This window comes from Lepidothrix coronata, unplaced genomic scaffold (assembly GCF_001604755.1).
Source record: "Lepidothrix coronata isolate B3197 unplaced genomic scaffold, Lepidothrix_coronata-1.0 Scaffold37, whole genome shotgun sequence".
Taxonomy (NCBI): Eukaryota; Metazoa; Chordata; class Aves; order Passeriformes; family Pipridae; genus Lepidothrix; species Lepidothrix coronata.
The window spans coordinates 997,635-1,020,657 of record NW_016690217.1 but is presented as its reverse complement, the minus strand read 5'-3'; the positions used below and the strand labels follow the sequence as shown (position 1 = coordinate 1,020,657).

General features: G+C 39.1%; 1 protein-coding gene across 5 annotated transcripts; it reads left to right on the top strand.

Annotated features, from left to right (window-relative positions):
- Positions 1–1,520: 1,520 nt before the first annotated feature.
- On the top strand, positions 1,521–22,977 carry DCP2 (decapping mRNA 2). Of its 5 annotated transcripts, none has more exons than XM_017812673.1 (11): positions 1,521–1,649; positions 5,915–6,066; positions 7,698–7,825; positions 8,230–8,328; positions 11,078–11,230; positions 12,791–12,903; positions 13,009–13,116; positions 13,855–13,981; positions 14,543–14,644; positions 16,375–16,426; positions 16,980–22,977. In XM_017812673.1, the coding sequence occupies exons 1-11, from the start codon at positions 1,597–1,599 to the stop codon at positions 17,144–17,146; spliced, it is 1,254 nt and encodes a 417-aa protein (XP_017668162.1). In that variant the 5' UTR covers positions 1,521–1,596; the 3' UTR covers positions 17,147–22,977. The 5 variants fall into 5 exon arrangements, with proteins under 5 accessions (XP_017668162.1, XP_017668161.1, XP_017668160.1 ...); XM_017812672.1 differs by having other exon boundaries at positions 14,537–14,644; positions 16,983–22,977; XM_017812671.1 differs by having other exon boundaries at positions 14,537–14,644.
- Positions 22,978–23,023: the final 46 nt, after the last annotated feature.

The window sequence follows — 23,023 nt, the reverse complement described above, 5'->3', positions numbered from 1 at the left end:
CACAGGAAGCAGCGAATTAATTCCTTGTTTTGCTTTCCTGTGTGTACAGGTTTTGCTTTCTCTACGGTTTAATACGCAATAGTAATAACTTGGTAGACAATTCAGTCTTTATCTCAACCCACGAGTTTTCTCATTTCCCCGATTCTCTCCCCGAGCCCGCTAAGGAGAACGACCACCAGAGGGAGCTTCGGCGACGAAGGAGCGGGGAAAGGACAGGAGGAGGAACGCACTGAGTACTCGCTTTTAATTGGAATCAGAGGGTGCAGTGGCAGCAGCAGTCGCCGCGCAGAGAGCAGCGATACCCTCTGCCGGCAGGGAGGCTTCTCCAGAATGCCACCCGGAGCCCGTTTTGTTTCATAGAATCAGAGGACTGTGAGGGTTGGAAGGAACCTCTGGGAGTCACTCAGTCCAACTCCCTGCCAAGGCAGGGTCATCTGCAGGAGGTGACACAGGGACGTGTCCAGGTAGGTTTGGAACGCCTCCAGAGAGGGGGACTCCACGCCCTCCCTGGGCAGCCCGTTCCATGCTCTGCCACCCTCAATGTAAAGAAGTTTTCCCTCATGTTGAGGTGGAATTCTTGTGTTTTAGTTTACGGCCATTGCTCCTCATCCTGTCTCTGGGCATCAATGAAGAGAGTCTGCCACCATCCTCTGACATCTCTCTTTGAGATATTTATATGCATTAACGAGATCCCCTCTCATTCTTCCCCTCTCCAGACTAAACAGCCCCATCTCCTGCATTTCTCCTCATCAGAGAGATGCTCCAGACCCCTCATCGTCTTTGTTACCCTCCACTGGACCCTCTCCAGGAGTTCCTAGACCCTCTGGTCCTGAGGAGCCCAGAACTCCAGATGTGCCTCACCAGGGCTGAGTACAAGGGGAGGATCCTCTCCCTCGACCTCAGCCATGTCCTATGTCCCACTATCCCCTATCCTGTTGTTCTCTATCCTGCTATCCCCTATCCCACTATCCCCTATCCCTCTATCCCCTACCCCTCTATTCTCTACCCCTCTATTCCATATCCCGCTATTCCTTATCTCACTATGCTCTGTCACTCTAACTCCTATCCCTTTATTCCCTATCCCTCTATCCCCATCCCTCTATCCCCTATCCCTCTGTTCCTTATCCCTGTATTCCCTGTCCCTCTGTTCCCTATCCCTCTACCCCATCCCTCTACTCCCTATCTGCTATTCGCTATCCCGCTATTCCCTATCCCTCTATTCCCTATCCCTCTATTCCATACCCTTCTATCCCCTCTCCCTCTCTCCCCTACCTCTCTATCCCCCATCTCTCGATCCCTTTATTCCACACCTTTCTATTCGCATCCCGCTGTTCCGCGTCCCCCACTCGCGGCGCAACCGGCGCGCACGCGGCGGCTCCGCCCCCCTGGGGCGCCCATTGGCCACTCGCGATCACCTGATCGCCGCGGTCGGCCCCGAGCGCCTTCGCCCCATTGGCCGCCGCTCCGCCGGTGCCGCGCGGCGATTGGACGGGGCCGCTGTCGTTCCGCCGTCCTCCCCCCCCCCCCGCGCGGCTCCGCCCCCGCCGCGTCCCTGCGTTGCGGGCTCCGCCGCTTCGGGATGAGCCGCGATTCCCCATGGAGACCAAACGGGCCGACATCCCCAGCAGCGTCCTGGACGACCTATGCAGGTGCGGTCGTGCGCGCGGGGGGTGCTCCCGGGGCTTGCGGAGCCGCTGTTGCTGGAGGACGCGGTGGGCGCCTTCCCTCCGGCGGCTCCCCTGGCGGAGCGGGGGGCCCAGGATGTTTGGGATACCTGGGATGCTCGGAGCGCCGCGGGGGTGCGGGGCGAGCCGCTGGAAGGGGCGGCTCAGGCCGTCCCCCGGCGGCCGGGAAGCGGAAGGAAGGGGCTCGACCCGCTCCCCCCTTTGCCCGAGGCTCCGCCTTCACGAAGTGTTCTATCCTGGGAGGGCGGGAAGGCTGCCCGCGGCACCCTCCGGACCCGAGTGGCGCACCGGGAGCCGGGAGTGCGGGGGAAGTGGCAGAACGTTGTCTGCGGCGTTTTCCTGCGGTGCCGGGGCGGACGAGGTGAAGCTGCGCAGGGGAAGAAGAGACCGAAGCGGGGGTTTGGGATGACGTGGTGAGGATGGACTGGGGGACACCCGCCGCTCTGGCGTCGGGATCCGTTTGGAATGGCTGTCAGAGAGTCCCTCCAGCTCGTTTACCTCTGCTGGAATGGGATGTGCCAGCGGAGGAAAAGGGATACCCATCGGTACTTTCAGAGTGGAAGAGTCACCTTTTCTTGTTCTCAGGGCTTTGCGTTTGAATTTTCATAAATCGTGGGTTCTCTTTTCTTAGAAAGGGGGAAGGCACCTTTCCCTCTTGTGGTCTCAAGCTCTGATCATCTGTGGAGCAGCCCTTCAGACTTTTAATTTATCCATCATCCCCAAAAATGTGATGCCCCAGACTAGATCTGATATTTGGCACAAAATCATGAAAGAGACCCTTCCTGAATTATTTATGTACAAGAGGGAAAGGTTACTAGAGACGAAGGATAGTCCACTTACTGTAATTACTAGTTTCAAATGAGTGAAAATGTTTAGGAGCGAGAATACTAGAGGAGGGTAGAACTGCTCTGCTCAGTTGTTTTCCATGAGTCTAATGCAAGAGTCAGAGTTTGCGATATGCAAGTAAATTTTAAATTCTCTAATTCTCTCTTTAAATTCTCTCTGGCATCTGAACCATGTTTGTGTTTTCATCGTGTCTTCTTTTCATTCCTTGCACAGAGATGGAATGTGCCTTTTAGATCCCTGCTCACATATGAAGTGGCGTTTGAGACTTTTCAGAAAATCCAGAAGGGAATTACAATGTTTACAAAACTGATACAGCCTATTAGTGTCACTAGTATAACAGAGTATTTGGATAGGGTCAGTGATAGGGTCAGTCCCACTGTGTTTCTTTGAGCTACTGTCATTTTCTAGCTTTGAAGTGGTGTTTTGTCTTATAATTGTATGAGTGTAGTCAAGTGGTTGGCTCGAAATGGGTTATAAAAATAGCTGTAATTTCCCACATTCTCTGTATGTGATATTAGTGGAAGTTTTGGCAGAAAGAGCCAAGCAATTTTTCTTACTCAATTACTGAGTCTTGTTAAAAAAACACGTCACAAGTACCCCTGTAATTTTTTTGTCATGCTCTCTTACTGCAGCTTGGTTGTTCTTTGCTGAATAAAGAAGTGGAAGTGCAGAGACTTAATTTAGGTTTTGGGGCCTCTTGATGCTTTCTCTTATAAACAAGTGCTGTTGCCCCATCATTTGACTTCAGGGCTGTGGTTGGTTAGCCTTCCTCAGTAGCCAGAGGTACACCCAGCCATTCACTCCCTCTCTTCAATAAGATGAAGGAGAAAATAGGATAGAAAGCTTGTGGCTCAGGATGAGACAGGAATGTTGCTTACCAGTTACCACTGTGGCTGTAGGGTAGACATCTCCTCTGCCATGGAGCACCTCCTCTCCTTCCTTCTTCTCCAACTTCAGTGTTTGCACTGCTGTTTCATGCTCTTTTTCTCCCTTCCTTTGCCTGTCTGGCATTTTTGTCCTTTCCTAAGTACACTTCCACCATCCTGGCTGCTGCCTTCACTGTGCCCTGCAGTGTGTCCCTCACTGCAGCAGCTGGGCACCTGCACCCAATACAACCTGGAGATGCCTGTTGTTAGTCACTCCACATAACTTAAAAGTTAACTTTTTGATTAATAAATAGCATTCTAATTGACTTTGCTGTTGTTCCTCTACCTAATGCCTGGCATGTTCTTATTCCTCTTTGGTACTGCTATATGTTGTATCTTTAGATTTATGTCCAACTGCAGTACTGCAAGTTAAAATAGACTTTTAACATTTTACCTTTTATCTACAGAAGCCTTGTCTGTAAGGGCTTTTTTTCAGCACTCAAAATGGAACCTTCAAAAGAAATGAGCAGTTAGGGGTGGTATTGCCAACTGAAAATTGGGAAGTGGGAAAATACAGTTGTTGAAGTGAATGAGGTTGTTTATGTAAGGAAGAATCATAGACTGGTTTAGGTTGAAAGGGACCTTAAAGATGATCTAGTCCCAACCCACCTGCTGTGGGCAGGGACACCTTCTAGATCAGTTGCTCAGGGCCCATTCCAACCTGGCCTTGAGCACTTCCAGGAATGGGGCATCCCCAACTTCTCTGAACAACCTGTTCCAGTGTCTCACTACCCTAATAGTAAAGAATTTTTTCCTAATATCTGATCTGAACCTGACCTCTTTAAAGCCACTCCCTCTTGTCCTATCACTATATGCCTTTCTAAAAAGCCCCTCTCCATATTTCTTATAGCCCCCCTTTAGGTACTGGTAGGTGCTATAAGGTCTCCCTAGAGCCTTCTCCTCTCCAAACTGAACAACCCCAACTCTCTCAGACTGTCTTTTTAGGAAAGGTTCTCCATCCATCTGCTCATCTTCATGGTTCTCCTCCAGACTCACTCCAGCAGGTCCCCATCCTCCCTGTGTTGGGACCACAGAGCTGGACACAGCACTGCAGGTAGGGTCTCACAAGAGCAGAGTAGAGGGGGAGAATTCTGTCCCTAGGCCTGCTGCCTACTCTGCCTTTGATCCAAAGAATTGTCTGTGAGCACACATGGCCAGCTCAGGTCAAGATTCTCATCCACCAACACCCCCAAATCCTTTTCCCCAGAGCTTCTCTCCATCCAGCCTGTATTTGTGCTTGGGATTGTCCTGCCCAGCTGCAGGACCTTGCACTTGGCCTTGTTGAACTTTGTGAGGTTCACACAGGCCCTTTCAGGCCTGTCACGTTCTTTAAGGATATCTGTTCAAGAACCTTTTATAGTGTGAAAATGGGATAGTAAGAAGGTGCGAAATCCAGGAACAAAGCATACAGGGACACAAACCCATAGAGAGGTGGTGGTGAGAACCAAACTTGGCCACTGACTGATGAGGGGGTATGAGAATGTTCTTTCCAGCAACTTTATCTCACTAGGAGGAAATTAGAATAAGAAAATATACAGACACGCACCTAAGAAAACAGAAGTGGAGACAATGAGAGTGTCAAGTGTGTGCCCGCACAAGTGACCTTCTGCCTCTTTGAGCAGAGTGCAAATTTTGACATCCTATAACAATTTATACCTGTCAGATTTTAAGTAAAGATGTCTTAAATGTTTCCAACTCTAGCAATGATATGCACTTTTGGAATGTAGCTGCTGGCACTCAGGAGTTGAATGTAGATCTATGTTAGATGATTTAAGTTCAATGCGGTGTATGACCTTCAATTTCTAAAAAGAAAGTTGTGCTTTTGAAACAAAAAAATAAACAATTGAAGTTTCTTCTGCTTAAGTAAAATAAGCTATCACACAGTGCTACTTAAACTTAGGTTTCTGGTGTTTTGTGTTTGTGAGTGTCTGGGCTAAAGCATAACGTGACTTGAAAAAGAAACCAATTGTCCATGTTCTGTTTCAGACTGAGGAAATTAATAGGATCATATTGAATTTTAAAATCGAAATAAATTAGTAGTTTACTGTGGTTTTAAGTGAAAATACATAGCCATGTTTAACTTTTGTTCTGAAAAAAATGTGTTGAAATCTCTTATCAGAGTTTGCAGATGTTCTTTACTGGTGCTTTCATTTCTGTAGTAAGGGCATTCATGTAGGTTGTCCTCACCCTCCCTGTTTTCACAACAGTTAATTTACTTAGTTTGTTGAAGTTGCTATTTCTGAAAGAACATCATAATCTGTCTTCCTTCTTGACTTCCAAAGTTGTGTTTTACTTTGTGAAAACCTTTTGCTGTCCCTGCAGAACAACTGGAGGATCTGGTGGTCTGTTTGTGTCTGCTACTGGATCAGGAATTCTACTATTGCAAGGTGTTTTTGTTGTTAGCTTCATTGAAATCAATAGATTTGGCTGATGTTACTCTTCTTTCTTTTCTGGCAGCCGATTTATTTTGCACATTCCAAGTGAAGAGAGAGACAATGCAATCAGAGTGTGTTTTCAGATTGAACTGGCCCATTGGTTTTATTTGGATTTCTACATGCAAAACACACCAGGATTACCTCAGTGTGGGATAAGAGACTTTGCTAAAGCTGATATCCTTTTTATTACTGTGATTGTTTTCTGTCTCAGTGGTAAAGTGCAAACTGAATGTTGTTAACAATATTTCATAGAAGGAAATCATCAGTTCAAGTGTTAGTGATTAAAAATTAGTATTACTAGGTATGTGATCTCACCTGTTCATTGCTTCCGTAATTTTGTGGCACTCAAAAGAGATGTCTCTCAGACTGCTAGAGAAATAATTTCTGATCTTAGAGGGTTTTTCCTCATAGTTGCACTTTGGCATGCTAGGTAGGTTTCAAGGATGAGCTGTTGGAGCTCTTCTGATTGAACTCCTTAGTTTAATTGATTTTTAAGTAAATAGTGACACAAATATTAACATAGCTGAAGGTGGTATGTGCTCCCCCATGGGCAATGGTTTGTATTTTTTGACAGTTTCTTTTCATAGGGGAGAGGATGCATTTTTACTGAATTCATATGATTGTCCCCTGCTTTTTTCATTGCTTGCAGAGGCTGCTGGAATGTACACTAGTTCGAAATTATAGAAAAGTTTGTGGCTTTCATCCAGCGAGGGCTTTAGTTTTAATGTTTTTGCATATGTTTTTCATATGGGTTTTGGAATATTGCTTCTGACTTTCAGGATAATATTATGTATGGTTTCACTACACAATTTACTTATCTGTTTGATAATATAGATTTACTTTGAAACACTGCAGCTTTTATTTTGACAACAAACTGTAAAAATATGATCATATTCTCTTGGCTGATATTATGCAGTTATTTTTTATTAATTTTATGCATGTTTTTAATTATTATTGTATTTTTCAGACCAACAAAATTCTTCAAGTAATTGTAAGCAGTGCAGAAAAAACACAGTGTAAGAGATGTTATATGTTCCTTACATCTGTCCCTCTCTAGTTCACATTTGCCAGAAATATTAATTCTGCTGCAGTATCATATTTCTAAGTACTCTGCTTTTTTATCAGTATTATAATATTTTTATGGTAGTAATCACATATATAATATGTAACATTAATACTTTTATTAAGGACTTGTAGATTTGCTCTCAAAATTTTAGAGTTATGTAAAGGTTGTTCATGTTTTCTCTGCATGAGTTTTGGTGAAGTATATTAGAATTTAGATTTCTGCAACTTGATGCCATTAAAAATATTTTTTTTTTTGCATAGTAAATACTGAAGTACAGATTCTGTACCATAGTTACAAATGATGGTGGGAAAAAATTATCCCCACTTACTTAAAGCACAAGATTTTTGTCTGTCTTGCTCACTTCAAAATGAAGAAAATGTGCTTAAGAATAATATATATTCAGAATAACTCTTGTGTGGATACTATTTTTTTAAATTAGGGAACACTTTAAATTAGGGAAGATTGTCCTTCAAACAAGCAGCCTTGTGTCATCTTTTTTCCTGTCACTTATTTGTTTGTTTGTTTGTTTAAATTGGCTTGCATTGGAGTTGCCAAATTACTTGATGCTTTCTGACCTTGAGTGTTTAATACTGAATTATTCATAACATTTTTTTTTTACTTCCAAGAGAATATATCTTAAAAGCATTTACGGGAGGGAGTGTGTTTATTTTAAGTGTTGAGTCTTTGTGTGATTTGGAACTGGATACTTACATTTATCTTCCTTAGCATCTTGCTGTACTCTTCAATCACTGCCCTTTTTTACTGCCTCAAGGTGAAGACGTACAAAAGGTTTTAGATGAGTGGAAAGAATACAAAATGGGAGTGCCAACCTATGGTGCAATTATTCTTGACGAGACACTTGAAAATGTGAGTATTGAAATAGTTGTGAGGCACTAGAGGGAAGGATGGCATATGCTGGCAGAAGTAATTTTTTGGTTGTTTGTGTTTTTCTTCTGGAGAAATTTAGATTCACTGTCAGTTTTGCAAAGATCTGACAGTTACTTGACACAGTTAACTGTGTACAGAAATATAATATGTGAGACAGTAAACACACTTCTGCTTGCTCTCCTTCTCAGTTTTGGGTCTTTTTTTCATTCTGAGCCCATAAAAAATGTCTCAGTTCTTGCTAAAACACAACAAACCTAATGAGTTCCTTCTCTCAGGCTACAATATCCTTTTGGAGAACCAGGGGGTGGTGGAGACAAAACATTTTAGAGAAATTGGTGAGAACACCTGTGTGCTTGACAGTTGCATTCCCTTGTATTTTGTAGGTTCTTTTGGTTCAGGGCTATTTAGCAAAGTCTGGCTGGGGATTTCCAAAAGGCAAAGTAAATAAAGAAGAGGCTCCTCATGACTGTGCTGCTAGAGAGGTAAGTTATATCTAATTGCTTTAAATTTAAGCTAAAGAAGTGAAATTTTGCTGAGATCAGGATATGTGTGTTAGATGAGAAAACATTTTACTTAGGAATCCTTTATTGCAATCAGGTAAATAAATACTCTATTCCTGCAGTCATCTTCTGCTGTACTTTCTGGTGCTTTTCTGAGTTCCAGAGTGATAATCAAGGTTGAAGTTTTGTGTTTCAAATTGGTTTTCACTAATGTGCTAAATGAAGTTAGTACTATTTTTAAGATTCTCTGCTGAGCTGTGAATTTACTTTTAAGTATTATTTCTGTTGCTGGGGAAATCTTATGTACTTCATGGCTTTTGGAATATAAATTTCAAGGCTTACTGTAACTGTAAAAATGTAGAAGAATTGGAATTTAGCCTGTGTACACTCGACTGTAAAAAGAGGATAAGGAGTTAAGTTGGTTATTGTAGAATTTTATGTAAAAATTGTGAAGAACTTTGCTTTTCTATTTTTCAGTGTTGCAGGAACAAGATTCAATGTATGTGGCAAGTAAAATCTGAAAAATAAAATAATCTGTGGTATTTATTGCTCCTGGAGACCTAGATATGTAGTGAAGCTGTGTATTAAAAATGCCCTGTAAAAGAATATTACTTGTACAAACTCAGTGTTTGTTTGACGTAATACATCTAGAGTTTTTGAGAGAGAACATTAAGGTGAGGGAAAGTATTATGATGCATTTAGTGTTGTTTACAGTTGGACTGAATCAGTATCTAGGAAATTATGGGTTTTTCTTGTTTTAAATATACCCGTCAAAGATGGACTAGGCATAACTGCTTCAGGAAGGAGTGACACAAAGTATGCCTTCCTCTTTACTTCAAATTATGCTAGCAAAAGCATTAAAGTGGGCACAGTTATATTGGAAAAAAATTTTTTGATGGTATTTTTAATTTGAAGAATTGATTTAGATGTCACTGGTGAACAGTACTGTTGCTGTGACCTTCCTTCCATCAAGTTAGATTGTCATTGTGGATAAACTCACATATTCTTCAAGGCTTATATGTGGCCAGGAATAGGGATGTCTGTAATATCTGAAGTAAATCTTTTAACTGCTTTCACTGAAGTCAGCACATATCTAAAACCATAACCTGCACCCGTGTGAGATCTGATTGAAGAGGTCTTCCTTTCGCAATGCCTGCACAGTTCAGTAGTATTTCAAAAATTGATGAGAACTAAATGGATTATTCCCTTGTTAAAAGAAGTTTTTCAATGAATTCATTTATATCATCTGGAAATATCATTTAGGAAAGGTAAATATTGGTGTTAGAAGTGAGAGTAAGTATAGAGGAACAGTCTGTCTTAATTGAAACAGTATGTGGTGGGGTCTTTTGTTTGTTTTTCCCCAAAATTTTGGTGTTCTTCATGTAGTTAGATGGGAAGATGGCTTGCTTTTTATTTTTATGTAGGAGGGGAAGTGCTAATTTGAAGAGTAACTGATCAATTATTTGCTTTGTATTAAATGCTTCATGGTTTTTTCTTATTTGTCTTTACTTTTGTCTGCATTTTCAAAAATGGAACTTAGAAATATTTTGCTGATACCAATATTTAAATTGGTATTTTGCATAACATATTTTGAGTATTGTCTGCTATTCTCATTTTATATGGAGTTACCTGGATGGGGGTTGAGAACAGGTTTTACTGAAGTTCCTGTTCCTATTTTTAATTCTGAACCTAGTTTTTTAAAAATTTAAGGAGAACTTCTGCCTCTGGACTCTTGGCAGTGGGGCTTAGCAGCCCTGGAGTTAATACCCAATTCTATGAGTGTGTGTTCACATGCATATTCCACTGTCTGGGCAGAAATATTTTGCATAGTGGTATTAATCCTGCATGTTTTCTGAGTAGTTGTATGTCCTGTGGAGATTTTGAGGACAAGGAAGTTTCTAAAAATGAGTATTTTCTTAGCAAGCTTAGAGGCATGATCTGATTTAAGCTATCAGGTGTGTTTGAAATTATTCTTTTTATGTTATAAATGCTGTCAAAAGTAAATATTCCTAAGTAAGACTTTGAGCAACATGATCTGAAAAATGTGCCTGCCTGTGGCCAGGGGTTGGCAGAGATGACCTTTTAAGGCCGCTTGAAACACTAACTATTCTGTGAATCTATGATCCTTCACTGCAAGGCCATAAAATACTGAAACAAGATGTTCTTTCAAAATGTCATTGTCTTTCTAGTAATCTGAAGATTACTAGACATGCTTTTTTTTTTTTTGCCTTTTTTTTTTTTTTTTCCCTTTAGAGGAACTGACCATGCAGGATTACGTATTGAGGGTAAAAAGTTCTTAAAGCAGAAGGATTGTGAAAAAGAGGAAGAATCGAGGTGCAAGTAAACCTTGATAGAATTTGAAGATGTCTTTACTTCCAAAATACCAGTTTTTGCTGTGAATAAGATTTCCATGCATCCAACAGCATGGAGGAGTAGCTAAAGAATTCCCCATAAATATTAATTAATTGCTACGTGAAGATATAATAGAGTTGTTTCAATTTTCATTACAAGTCTAGTGTCTTAGAGAAATATGAAGCACATACGATCTTACATATTTTTTCTATTTTTGAGCATACATCTCTGTGCAAAGGCTTGTTTTTTCCAGAAGCTTTCATGGATAAACATGATGGATAACATATGCAAAAAACAGTCATTTCTTCCCTTATGATAATAGGTTGTGAAAGGGTAATTCTGAATATGCACACACTAATTTAATTTGTACGCTTCTCAGGTGTTTGAAGAAACTGGGTTTGACATAAAAGATTATATCTGCAAAGAAGACTATATTGAGCTGCGAATTAATGATCAGTTAGCACGGCTGTACATCATTCCAGGAGTTCCCAAGAACACAAAATTCAACCCCAAAACTAGAAGGGAAATTCGGGTATGTGTTATCTTGTTTGAATCTATAGGAACCTTGTGGAGCTTGATTTTTAAAGCCAAGAGCCTGTAAAATAATTAAACTGCCAAGCACAATGAATACCTTAAATGTTAGATGCCAGTGGCATCTGTGCACTGTACGGTCATGTCAACTTCTTGCAGTATAACTGCAAGGACTGATACTTGACCATTTGTCTGACATCTCCATTCATCATGAGAACAACATCAGAGCATGCTGTCAAACTATAATTTTCTCCTTATTTTCTTATATGTGGTGTATGTGTTAATCATTTCATGTTATTCCTACTTACAGGTGCATATATAACTATATGTTCTTCTCAAGGTGTAATTGTTAGTTGGTGATATGCAAAAGCCTACATTTGAGAAGGAGAAACTAAGAATTGTGTTTTCTCTTTCATGGCTAATACCATCCCTATTTAAGGAAGAGTATATTTTAGGAGGAGGTTGGGAAGGGGACAAAGAATGAGAACTATTTTGGATGGTTTGTGTACCTTTATGCCTTTAAAAGGTATTGGGAAAGGGAAAGGCTCAGATTTGTTGGAAACTTTGGTCCTGATATCTATGATCTTTGAAGTTGGAATATTTTTCTTGTATGGCAATTCAGTTTAAAACAGCTCTCCCTACAATTCCATGCAGATGTTGCCACTGAACAGGGCATCCATCTTTCTAAACATGAAAAGGTACTTGCAGTTGACTGGACAGGACTTAATTTCTTGTGTTAGAGACCTGTTTTTCAAAAACAAAGTAAGATGAAATTTGAGGGTTTTTAAAAAAATACACTGTTCCCCCTTTGTGGAACAGTGACTATCTGTGTGGGAATGATGAAGAGTTCTGTAAAGACAGAGTTTTGAAGCATTGTCTTCACCTGATCTAATACAACTGGGAGTGTTGTTTTTGTATTCCCTGTAGAAACCCATAGAAAACTTGTTTAGTTTGTAACTTATTTTCATAGTGTACATCTTATCTGGACCTGGGGTTTTGGGGTTAGATTCTGCAGTAGGAAGTCCCATGTGGATTCTTCTACAGTGACTGTAGTCAGAATTTCTGATTTCCTTCCCCATTGTGCAAAGTATACACTTTTAATAGTTAAAACTAGTGTATAAACTGTAACATAGATCCTATCCTTTACCCATGTTTTTTTCTTTTATAACAAAACCTGAAACTTACTCCCAAAGTAAATACCCTTTTTTCTGATTATTTTTGAACTAGTATTGGTGGTCTAGGACTGACGGCATTTTGAGTAAAATAGTAAGAAGGTTTTAAATTCTCTTACCCAAAATTTAGTTGCTGATTAATACCTTTCATATTTTAGGTGTGATGTCTTGCAATGAGTACGTGCTGTAACATCTGCTACTCTGTAGTGGCAGTCAGAAGAATGACCCCATTGTTAATTAACCTTTTGTGAAAAACGCTATTGTGGCCCGTTAATTTAAGTCTTCTGTGGTAATTTTTTAATTAAGGGATATAATTGTGGCTGATACATTTGTAACATTCTGTAAGGTTACAATAGTGTGTGTCTTTATTTTATTTCTTCTTTTTCTAGAATATTGAGTGGTTTTCCATCGACAAATTACCATGCCACAGAAATGACATGACCCCAAAGTCCAAGCTGGGTTTGGCACCTAACAAATTTTTTATGGCTATTCCCTTCATCAGGTAAGTTTGAGATGAAGCAAATGGTAGGTCAGGGGGTCTTTCAGACAACTTTAATTCTTTGGATTTGTTTTAGTAAGTAGATCTTGTTGTACTTCTTGCTCACAGACCATTGAGGGAATGGATTTCCCGAAGGAATGGAGATTCCTCAGATAGTGACAATGGTTTTTCATCTGCAGGAAGTACACCCTGTAAGCCCAACTTGGAAAAAGCTAGGTAAGAACCAGGTCAGTTTAACACCTCTATATCCTTTCTATAAAACATTGGTCATACAAAGCTGCTTGTCCTTTCTCATGAGAATTCATGTTCCTATAATAAAATGGGTTAATAAAAAAAATAAAAGCGCGGGCTTATGTCCTGAGTCTGTACATAGGATGAGAACTTAATTGATATTGTGATACACGTGTCAGAACTGAGATAATTACTTGAGTCTTGTTTATGGGAATCAAAAAACCCAGAAGCTAAAACAAGTTTCACTGCTTCAAGTTCAATGGTTTTGGCACTTCCACAGAGGAAAAATAGGACTCTCTAAACTAGGACCGTAAAGTACCGTCAGAAATAGCTAGCTAGACAAAACCTATGGGCATCAGAAGAGAAACAAGTGCTACTGGCTTTAGATTCAGCTCAGTGAAAAGTGATAGAGCAAACTTTAAAACCTCTAGTCCCTAAGAGAAAGCTCCAATAATTTATGTCAGGTCAGCACCAACACCGAGAACAGCAAGACAAATGCTAATGTGGATGGACCTGGCCTGTGGTTTGTGGAGAACACACATTTTCTACCAGCAGGCAAAATAAAGTTGGGTAAGAGGACTGAGCATTATTAGAGTTTCCATACTAGGTTACTTGAGCTTGTCTTCCAGATTGTTCTCAAAAAGCAGAAAATTCTTTCATATTTGTCTTCTGCTGTCAGTAAGTGTGAAGTTGTGTTGTAAATTCTTTGTTCTCCTGTACTAGATCCAAACTTCGCTGTAGTCAGCAGGTGTTTACAGATGGCTTTTCAGGAGAGCAGTGCACCCACAAGCCAAAACAGCCACAGAAGCCATATAATAATGCTGAGGTGTCTGAAGTTTTGAAAATAAAGGTAGGTTGTTTCTTAGGCAAACATATGCATCTGGACTATTTAAAACAGATGTCTTTGTTCATAAGAGTTCCTCTCTAGAATGAAAATAGCGAATTTTATCACTACAGAATGCAAAACCAGAAACATAGGGTGGGGAGATACTCTTGGAAATTCTCAGATTTGTCTCACATTAGAGGTAGTGCGTATCAGGTACTAGTTGTGTTGTTTCAGGTTTAGATAGTAATTACTACTTGCCTTTTCGGTGTCTTCCATGCACTATTTTGAAATATTTTGGGTACCCCTAGTATATATGGGTGCATGGGAACTCACTGAACTGAATTTATTGTGTAATAGTTCTCTAATAGTGCAAGAGAGACTGAGTAACTGCAGCTGACTGTAACTTGAGTGTATGTTTGGTTAATTTCAGTGTGCTTCAGTTTGTCTAAAAAAGAAGCTCTACATGTTTTGAAGTTATTTGGAGGGAAGTTGTAGCTAGTAATTATGAAGTGTCAGTGCAAAGATGTTCAATGGTGCCATTTAAACTCTTCTCTCTACTTATTTTGGACTTAATGGAAGAATCAGAGCTTGAGGAACAATGGCAGAAAGCAATATCAAGACACTTCCAGCCAAAAGAAGCGAACAAATGGAGTCTACAGTCAAGCAGTTAAGCAAAACCATACCTTGGTAAGAAATGTGCAGTAGCTGTCTCATTAACAGGTTCCAGTAATGCCTGACAGACATCCAGGCCAATGTCCTGCTGAAAGAAAATAAAGTGCATATCTCTCAAAAGTATATTTGATCAGAGTATTTGACATGTATTTGTAGATATATGACATTTCTTACCTTGTGTGCATATACATCTGTAGACAGGCATATTAAATTTCAAAGTTTGCATTTGGAAGTAAGTCATTTTAGCTGTTGGAAATTTGTCAGTTTTTTTCAGTACACAATCCTGCGGCTTTCCAGGTTCCTGTCATGTAATAGCCCACTGTAATGTGTAGTAATAACTCAGTGTAGTACATGTCTTATTTAGTCATGTATGATGTATTATTGTAAGCATCATGGGGTTTTGCTATGCAACACTTAGACAGAAAGGGGTAATGCATATGCTTATTATTTCCCTTCTCTCTAGCAAAAATATAGAGATGCATGCTTGGCTTGAACACCAGAATCTCATATAATTTTTTAATTACAGAGTAGAACTGCAGCAGTTTGTAAATTCCAGTATGATATTCCTGGCTTGTTACTTTCTCCTTTCCCTTACAGTAACTAATTGTATTTTTCCCCACAGTTCTGCTGGCTGGGAGAAGGCTCACTGAGCTGTACTTCCTTTTTTTTAATAGAATATACTTTTGTTTCCTTTTTCTTTATGGCTCTTCAGTTCTACTTTGTTGTGTCTTGTGCAGCAGTGAGCCCCAGTTCTCTATGCAGCTCAGTTGGCCTGTCCAGCCTTTAGTTTTTCTTATTTACAGGCTATAAGCTAGATTCTTCCCTTTCTGGGTTGCGATTATTGTTCTTTCTTTGTTATTCACTTAAACGTACAGAAACTGTAAACTCTTATCCTGTAAAATTCTCACCGTAGCAAGAAATGGGTAATTGTATTTGAGACTGAGAGTAGAAGAATGAAAAGTCAAATAATTGACTGCCCAGAAATTTGTATGGATATTAAAAAACTGCCACGGTGATCTGTAGGATCTTCATGGAAAAAAGTGGAACTGTTAATACCCTGCAGTTACTTCGTAGGCTCTTTACTTTTCTAAATACTTTCTATTTCTAGTTCATTTGCATTTTCACGATTGTCAGTCTTTTGAAGTTTAAATATTTTGTGTCCCATTGATAATGTTCTGATACAATTTGAAGGCCAGGGAATTCTTTGTTCGCAGAGAGAGCAAAGGGCCATGATTTTTTTCCTGTATTTGTGTACTTACAGCAGCATACCTGGGGCTAAAACAACTCTTCCCTGGAGAGGGAAGTTCTAAGTTTGTGTCTCTAAAGCATGTTCATTTAGTTGGCAGTAGCAGCGTATTTGCAAATACATTTCCCTTGCCTTTTTGGAGACAAGCCAGTTGAAGAGTGGACTTATGCGTGTGCACAACATCGTGTGCAAGACTCTTTCATCTTAAAACAGTTAGAAAGCACTCAAAATCTTCCCCTGAAGGCCCGCGTTTTAAAAATGGTTTGTTGACTGTTAAAAAGGTTACATGCTTCTGAAAGACTTGCAGACTTGATGCATGCTTGCTAAAGTAGCATGACAGAATTCATGCTGAGTTAAAAGTAAAGTAATTCACACATGAGGAGGTGTGTCAAAGCAAATATAACCAGTTTGCCTTTTAGCTGATGTTTAAACTACACTCCTAAGAATAGAATGCCATCTCTTTGTCAAGTGAGTAATGTATGGTTGTTCTCTTAACCAGAAATGTGAAAAAAAGCTTAATCCAAGAAGACTTCAAGATAACTTTGAAACAGGCAAGTGGTTGTTTTTGTTTGTATTTGATTTGGTTTTGTTTTGTTTTTTAAATGAAAAATACAGTCTTTCATGTTGATTTTGCAATTCTCCTTAATTATAAAGACTATCTGATTACCATGAGTAAAAAGTAACTGAAAGCTGGTTTAGGAAAATAGCATCTGAATCAATGCAGTGCTGGTAATTGAGTGTTGTTTCGAGGCTTTATGTCCTGCTAGTAATAAGCTGCAGGAGAGTGGACACAGGTCTTTACTTACTTCTCAGAAAATAGTGTCATATTTCTTTCCTCCTTATTAAAAAATGACTTGCAAAGACTATTATGTGGGTAAAACTGGCCACTGAAAGTGTTCTCAGATTGCAGTGACTTTTAAGATTTATTCTAACCACTATATAACTTGTAAATATTGTTGTTTAAGTTATCTTCTTCTGTTTATGACAAAAGATGCAGGTTTTGTTATAAATATTAGTTGAATATAAGACTGAGGTATGGCTTTGTATTGTTATTGACACGTTTATTGCTAACTACCTGTTTAAAATTTGTTTTTTCTCTTAAAGCAGAAGCAGCATATGAGATGTGTTGCTCCAGTGAAGACCCACTGCCAGAACATGTAGAGGGACATTCTATGGCATGCAATGGTCATTACAAATTCGTTTTTTCATCAAGAGCTTTCTTGAGTTTCAAGTTCGACCACGATGCCATAATGAAAAGTTTTGACCTCTGACAGTAAACTTAATAGGAATAAATCAGACTTGCCTGTTGCAACTGAGGGGGTTTCTTATCCAGCCTTACTCTTTCTCAGGAGTTTTTTTGTTTTGTTTTGTTCATTTGTTTTTAAATGCAATGCAGGGACTGACTGGTGGTTTGGAAGGGTTTGTTCTCTTTGCGGTATGGGAGTGGCATAGTCAAGTGTTGCACTTTAAATGCAGTATAGCCTTTGTCCACAAAAGTACCTTTCCAATGTTCAGTTCATGTGTTCCTAGCTGTGCATTAGAGGGCATTCATTTAACTTGTGTTTCATTTTTGGTGGTTTTTTTTCATTTTTTATTTTAAGTTCCTGTGTGTTTTGTAGAATGTCATTGACTTTTTTTTTGGAGTATACCAGCTTGCTAAACTTTTACCTGCTTGGATGTAAATTATTGGACTTTAGTTGTTATTTTGTAGTAAATTGCAATATTACGCAGTGGCAATGAAACTAATTCTCAGAGGACTCCACTTGTCCTAGTGATTTTGACACCAAGTTGCACATTTCAAACCTAGCCTCAGCCTGTCATCCTTTCTCTGTACTGATTGCTTGCTCAAAATACCTTCTCTCCTTTACTCTGATGGTTTCTGTTGGCTGGCAATCACTAGTACTTGGAGTCAAATCTGTTAACATGTTGACTTCTTGTACCTACTCTTCCTTGGTCTTCAGGAATCATACACAGAGTAGAAGTTAGCCCTTCAAAGTGTCCAACTCTTATGCACTGTCCCCAGCTGCATGAGAAGAAGTGACAAAGTTCTGTGTTACCCTAGTTGCAGCTGCTTTCAAAAGACGAAAAGCTGAAACTTTGTCTGTGAGAGGTTGCTTGTGTAGAATTTATACTGAATGTAAATAAGCCTCTGTAGATCTTGCTGAGGAGGAAGGCAGGTGCATGGATAATAGAGGCATTGTGTGACACTGAACAGCTTAATCAGGCTTCCAATAACTATTTCAAGGGTGTTCAGTATTGTATTCTGTACTGTTGTCCTCAGATCTCTTGTGTAGTGTATCTGCTCTGTATATATCCAGTAGTATTGAATTGCACTTGCAGTTAGCATTTAAATGATCTAGCCTCAGTCGATTTCAGCTACAGTGCTTTCTTGGGAAAAACATCAAAGATGGGGTGAGAGTGGAGGGGAGGAACAAAAAACCAGTGAGAGTTGAGGTGATGAACTGTTACGTCACCTTCAAGTTAATGGGTTTTGAGCATGTGCTTTGCAATTGATAGAAATGCACTGAAATAATCTGTCACAGCAGCTTGTGATAGCAAGCATGTATGTCCCAGATTTAAAAATGGACTTTTCTCTAGAATAGAGGTGATTAATTGGTAACTTCATAGGTTGAATGAACTACACCCTTGTAGTGTATGCTCATGCACTGAGTTTTTATGCAACTCATGCATCATCCAAAACCAAAATCCTAGTCTTCCTTCAACCACCCTACTTCACCTACCCTACCTGATCTGTTACCTAGTGCTTTTCCTCAGAAATAGCTTTAGAACTTTCTCCTGGTTTATTCACCTGCCCTGGCACCAGGTGATTTGGAACTCTAATGCTGTAATAATTTTGGCCATAGGAGTGCTCAACTTCTGTATCAGTCAACAGGAGAAAGGGATTACAGCATTTCCTCCTTCTAGAGGACAAGAGTTCTGAGGGCCTTGTTTTTCAAGACCAAATTGTGAAATAGCTCAATCTAGCTTTGACTCACATTTGTGTTTTGTTTGTTTTGGTTTGTTTTTTTTAAAAGTATCCAAAGGCCGTTCAAAGCAGTAAATGATACAGAAGAGTAATTGAGAAGGTGGGATAATGCTGGAGGAGGTTACGTTATTCAGCTTCAGGTGAAAACTGATCTTTAGTTACTTCCTTAGTGCTTTTTTAGTTGATTTCCCAGCAAAAGTGCCTTTACTCATGGTGAGGCAGAAGTTTGTATTGGTATCCTGAGGCTGCTACTGCCTGTGGAGATGACAAGACTCTCCTATGGCATAATTAAATATCAGGCTGTGGAAATCTTTTTATAAATAAGTTGACTTTTCAGATAAGTTAGTTATAGTTCATTAGTGCTCTGTGAAATAATGGGGATGTTGATGAAAGAGTGAACTTCGAGCATCTGTCATCTGTTTGGGAAGTTCTGTCCCAGACAAGAGGAAGTCTTCAAAACATTGGAAGCATGTCCTATGAATAGGAGATGCTGGCTGCCCTCTGTTTACTGTGTCATTTTTTAATTATAGGTGAAAGGTTGGTTCACTATAAGAGACACTGGTTGCTTCATTAAGCAACCCAAAGTGGGGCTTATACATGTCATGATTTTAGTAAATCTAGCCTTAATGTGAGTTGCAAATAAATGTGATAAATATGCAATAACTTACTTCTTTGTATAAGGGTACTGTTTCTTGTAGTAGCATTGCTTTCTGCTTTCTCAGTAAGGTTTCTAAAACTATGTAAGTGTGGAGGCATGTGATCTACCCCATGGGTTCCATCATGCCCTGCACTGTGAACATTTTGTTTACTTTCTTTGTGTTATTTCACCATCCTTTTATAATTGTATTTCTAAGTTTAGAAGTACTGTTTACATTATCTTCCGTAAAACAGTGAAGAAATAGCAAGTGAGATTTAGGTTTTCTTTCTGTGAGTTTTTACTTTATGGGAACCAGACACAGAGAAACAAGTAACTGTTTGCATGTCAGACTCAAGAGCTGGTATCAAGATACTTGAAAAACAGATTAGTCAATTTGAGAATGCTTGCATGTAAGGGGTTATTAAAATTATGAATGGTCAGTCAATGTTTTTGCAGCTAAAGAACTTGTGGAATAAACAAACATTTAACAAACAAACCTACAGATGTGTGGTGCTGGGAATCTAGTATTAGTTTGCAGTTTCCTGGTACTACATAAACTCCCTGCTTTAGCATGAGGTTTTTAGCATCTCTCCTTCACAGAATGCTCTGTACTTTGACCTCAGACTGAAGAGTGTCCTGTCCACTTGAGTGACATATGTTCTGTGCTGAAGTGCTACTAACTTCAACTCCTTGATGTACATCCATCATCCAGCTTTTGGAGGGAGCTGTGTCTTACACGGTTTGAAGTCTGGCAGCAGTGGTTATAGGAAGAAGAGGGGAAATAGCTTTATTTGTTGCACAATCAAAGTATTTTTTTTAACACAATGTAAATTCTTTAGACCAAACTTCCATAAATAGTTTCTAATAAAATTTTGGGCCTAGTCTCTGTTCCAGGCTTCTGTGCTCTGCTCCAACCTTCCTGAATTTGGTGATTTGAGAACAATACACTGTGTTTTACCTTGATCTACCTGTGGCTGTTATAGATGTAACAGTTCCTTTTAAAAATAAGGCAGGCTTTTCGTCTGACTATTTCTAACATACTTGGTCTCAGATTGTAATTTCAGATAAGTTATTTTTTCCAACCTTTACTTACTGTAGAAGATTTGCTTTTGCACTCATGTCATTCTGGTGTGAAGAGCAGGAGTCTACATTAAAAATCCAAGCTCTGATATCCTGTGGTGCAAGACAGCACTGCTGCTCCATGGGTGACTGGCTGCCCAGTTGTGGGGTTAGTGGGCTGCTTAATCCTCAGATACCTGGGGTTTTTTTATAAATTCTGAGCAACAGGTTTTTCTTCCAGATGTAAAGTCAGGTGCCTTCATGTTTTAAGTTTGGAGGTTATACTCTTAAATATGTTAGGAAGCTCATAATTATTGAGAATTGGTAGAATAGTCTCTCTTGATGATTTAATTTCTGTAAATAAACCAATTTTAATTCTTGCACTGTAAACGTTAAATAATCTGGTGCTTATACATGACTTCATAATTTCAAATTGTTTTTGTTATTACAATATTTTAACTTTTGAAACAACCAAAATTATTTAAGATACGGTAAATTTCTACAAACTAACTGAAGGTGCTTTTACAGTAAATTAGACTTGGAAATGTCACTATTCTTCCATAATAAGTTTTTGTTCTTATGCATTTATAGGAATAGTGTAGTTCAAGAAAGTAGGCTAAATGCTAGTATTTGCACTGTTCTTAATCCTGTATGTAAGCACCGATAGATGCAGTAGGATTTGTGCTGTGTGTGCATTTCATTTTCTCATGTAGATTATGGACTTAAAAGGAAGACTACATAGGTAGCAATTACAATGACCATATTCAAGATGATAGAAGATTCCAGATTAGAAGTAGTACTATAAAGTTAAATGCTTGGGTTTTAACTTGTGTTTTCATTCAAAATGTTAAGTGAGACTTAACTTTTTATACAGATTCAGCTTTACAGAAGCCCTTATCTTTAAATTGTCTCAGCTCTGAGATGCTTCTTTTCAAGTCCTTCTTCAATTCTTGCAGGAAAAGAAAGAAAGCTTCCTTTTAAGTAATTATTAACATTTCACAGAATACAGAATGTTTAAATTTGAATAGGCCTAAGAATTTTACTGAAAACGGAGTATTTTGTCATTTTTAAGCATTTATACTGTTGATCAGAAAAACTGGCTTCTTGTTTCCAGTATGGCTTACAGTTCAGTACCTTTAAGAAAATGATTACAGCTCATGGAGCATTAATCATTTTTAAAAAAGGCATTTGTAGCTTTTTAAGAATACAGATCCTGCAAACACAGTTCTCTACAACACACTTCCTGCTGTGAGAAAAAAAACTTGGCAGATTATTTTAAGCATGTTTGATCAAAATTACTAAACTATGGAAATTAACCATTTGTATCTTACTGGTTGGGTACATAGTTTTGTTATGCAGAAAAAGTATGCAAAACTGCACGATCAAGAGCTCTCAGCAAATACTTCTCATGCCTATACTTGCAACAGGATCCTTCAGTAAGGATGTCTGCAAGACACTACAATATGTGGAAGTTGTGCTTCATCCCTGAGGAGCAGTTTAGCTGCATTTGCAAGGCACTTTTAAAATTGAAAAGTGAAACAAGACTCTACAGAAGAAGGTGGGGGCTTGTCCATTAATTCTGGCATAATAATGCAGGATCCAGGCTGACTTGGGTATTGCTTCCAAAAAATAACATTTTTCAGGGCAGCATTGCATGCCTGGCAGAAAACAGGGAGCCAGTGTTTTATTATATGGCTCATGCATGAAGGGTTATGTCTTCCTCCTCCTTTGTTTAAAGCTGAAGAACTTGATCTGTTTTCCTCGCTTTTATGTAAGTGGCACATCAGTGCTAATTAAGCAGAAAGTATGTACAGCTAATAAGGTTAAAATCATTACAGATTTTATTAAATTTCCATTATGTTCTTTTGAAGAAAGTTTGCAGTAGTTAACCCTTGAATTGTATTAAGTAAAATCTGTAACTACCTGTAACATCTGCTGTACTGATGATTGTGATTTTGTTATGAATTGATTCAGAAACTGAAGCACACCATTTAAGAGACTATGACTAAGTTGACATTTTCTTCTATATTTTCTCTGTAAAATTAAATCACTTTATAAATAAACTTACTGAAGTATGAATATAAGGACTGCTGGTCATTGTGAAATGTAAAGCCTGTGCTGCTGCTACAGATTATTCTTTCACTGTAGAATGTTTAGGTGTTGTCTTAAGCCAGTCAGCAGCAGTGATTATACATAATGCCAGGAAAACAAGTATTATTTTTTAAGGTAAATAGCAAATGTGGGTGAGGAGCCCATTCAACACAATGGAAAGAAAAAGAAAATAAAAAGGTGTTGGATATACTGGAGAAAGGAAGTATGGGAACTTCAATCAGTGCTTTTAGAGTATTTATGAAAGATTATTTTTTTCTTTTTTGGTCTATATAACTTGTTATTAAAAGAACTGGATGTGTAGAAACAGTTTCACATGTGCCCTTTTGTTTCTATAAAGTGTTCATTGAAGCTGTA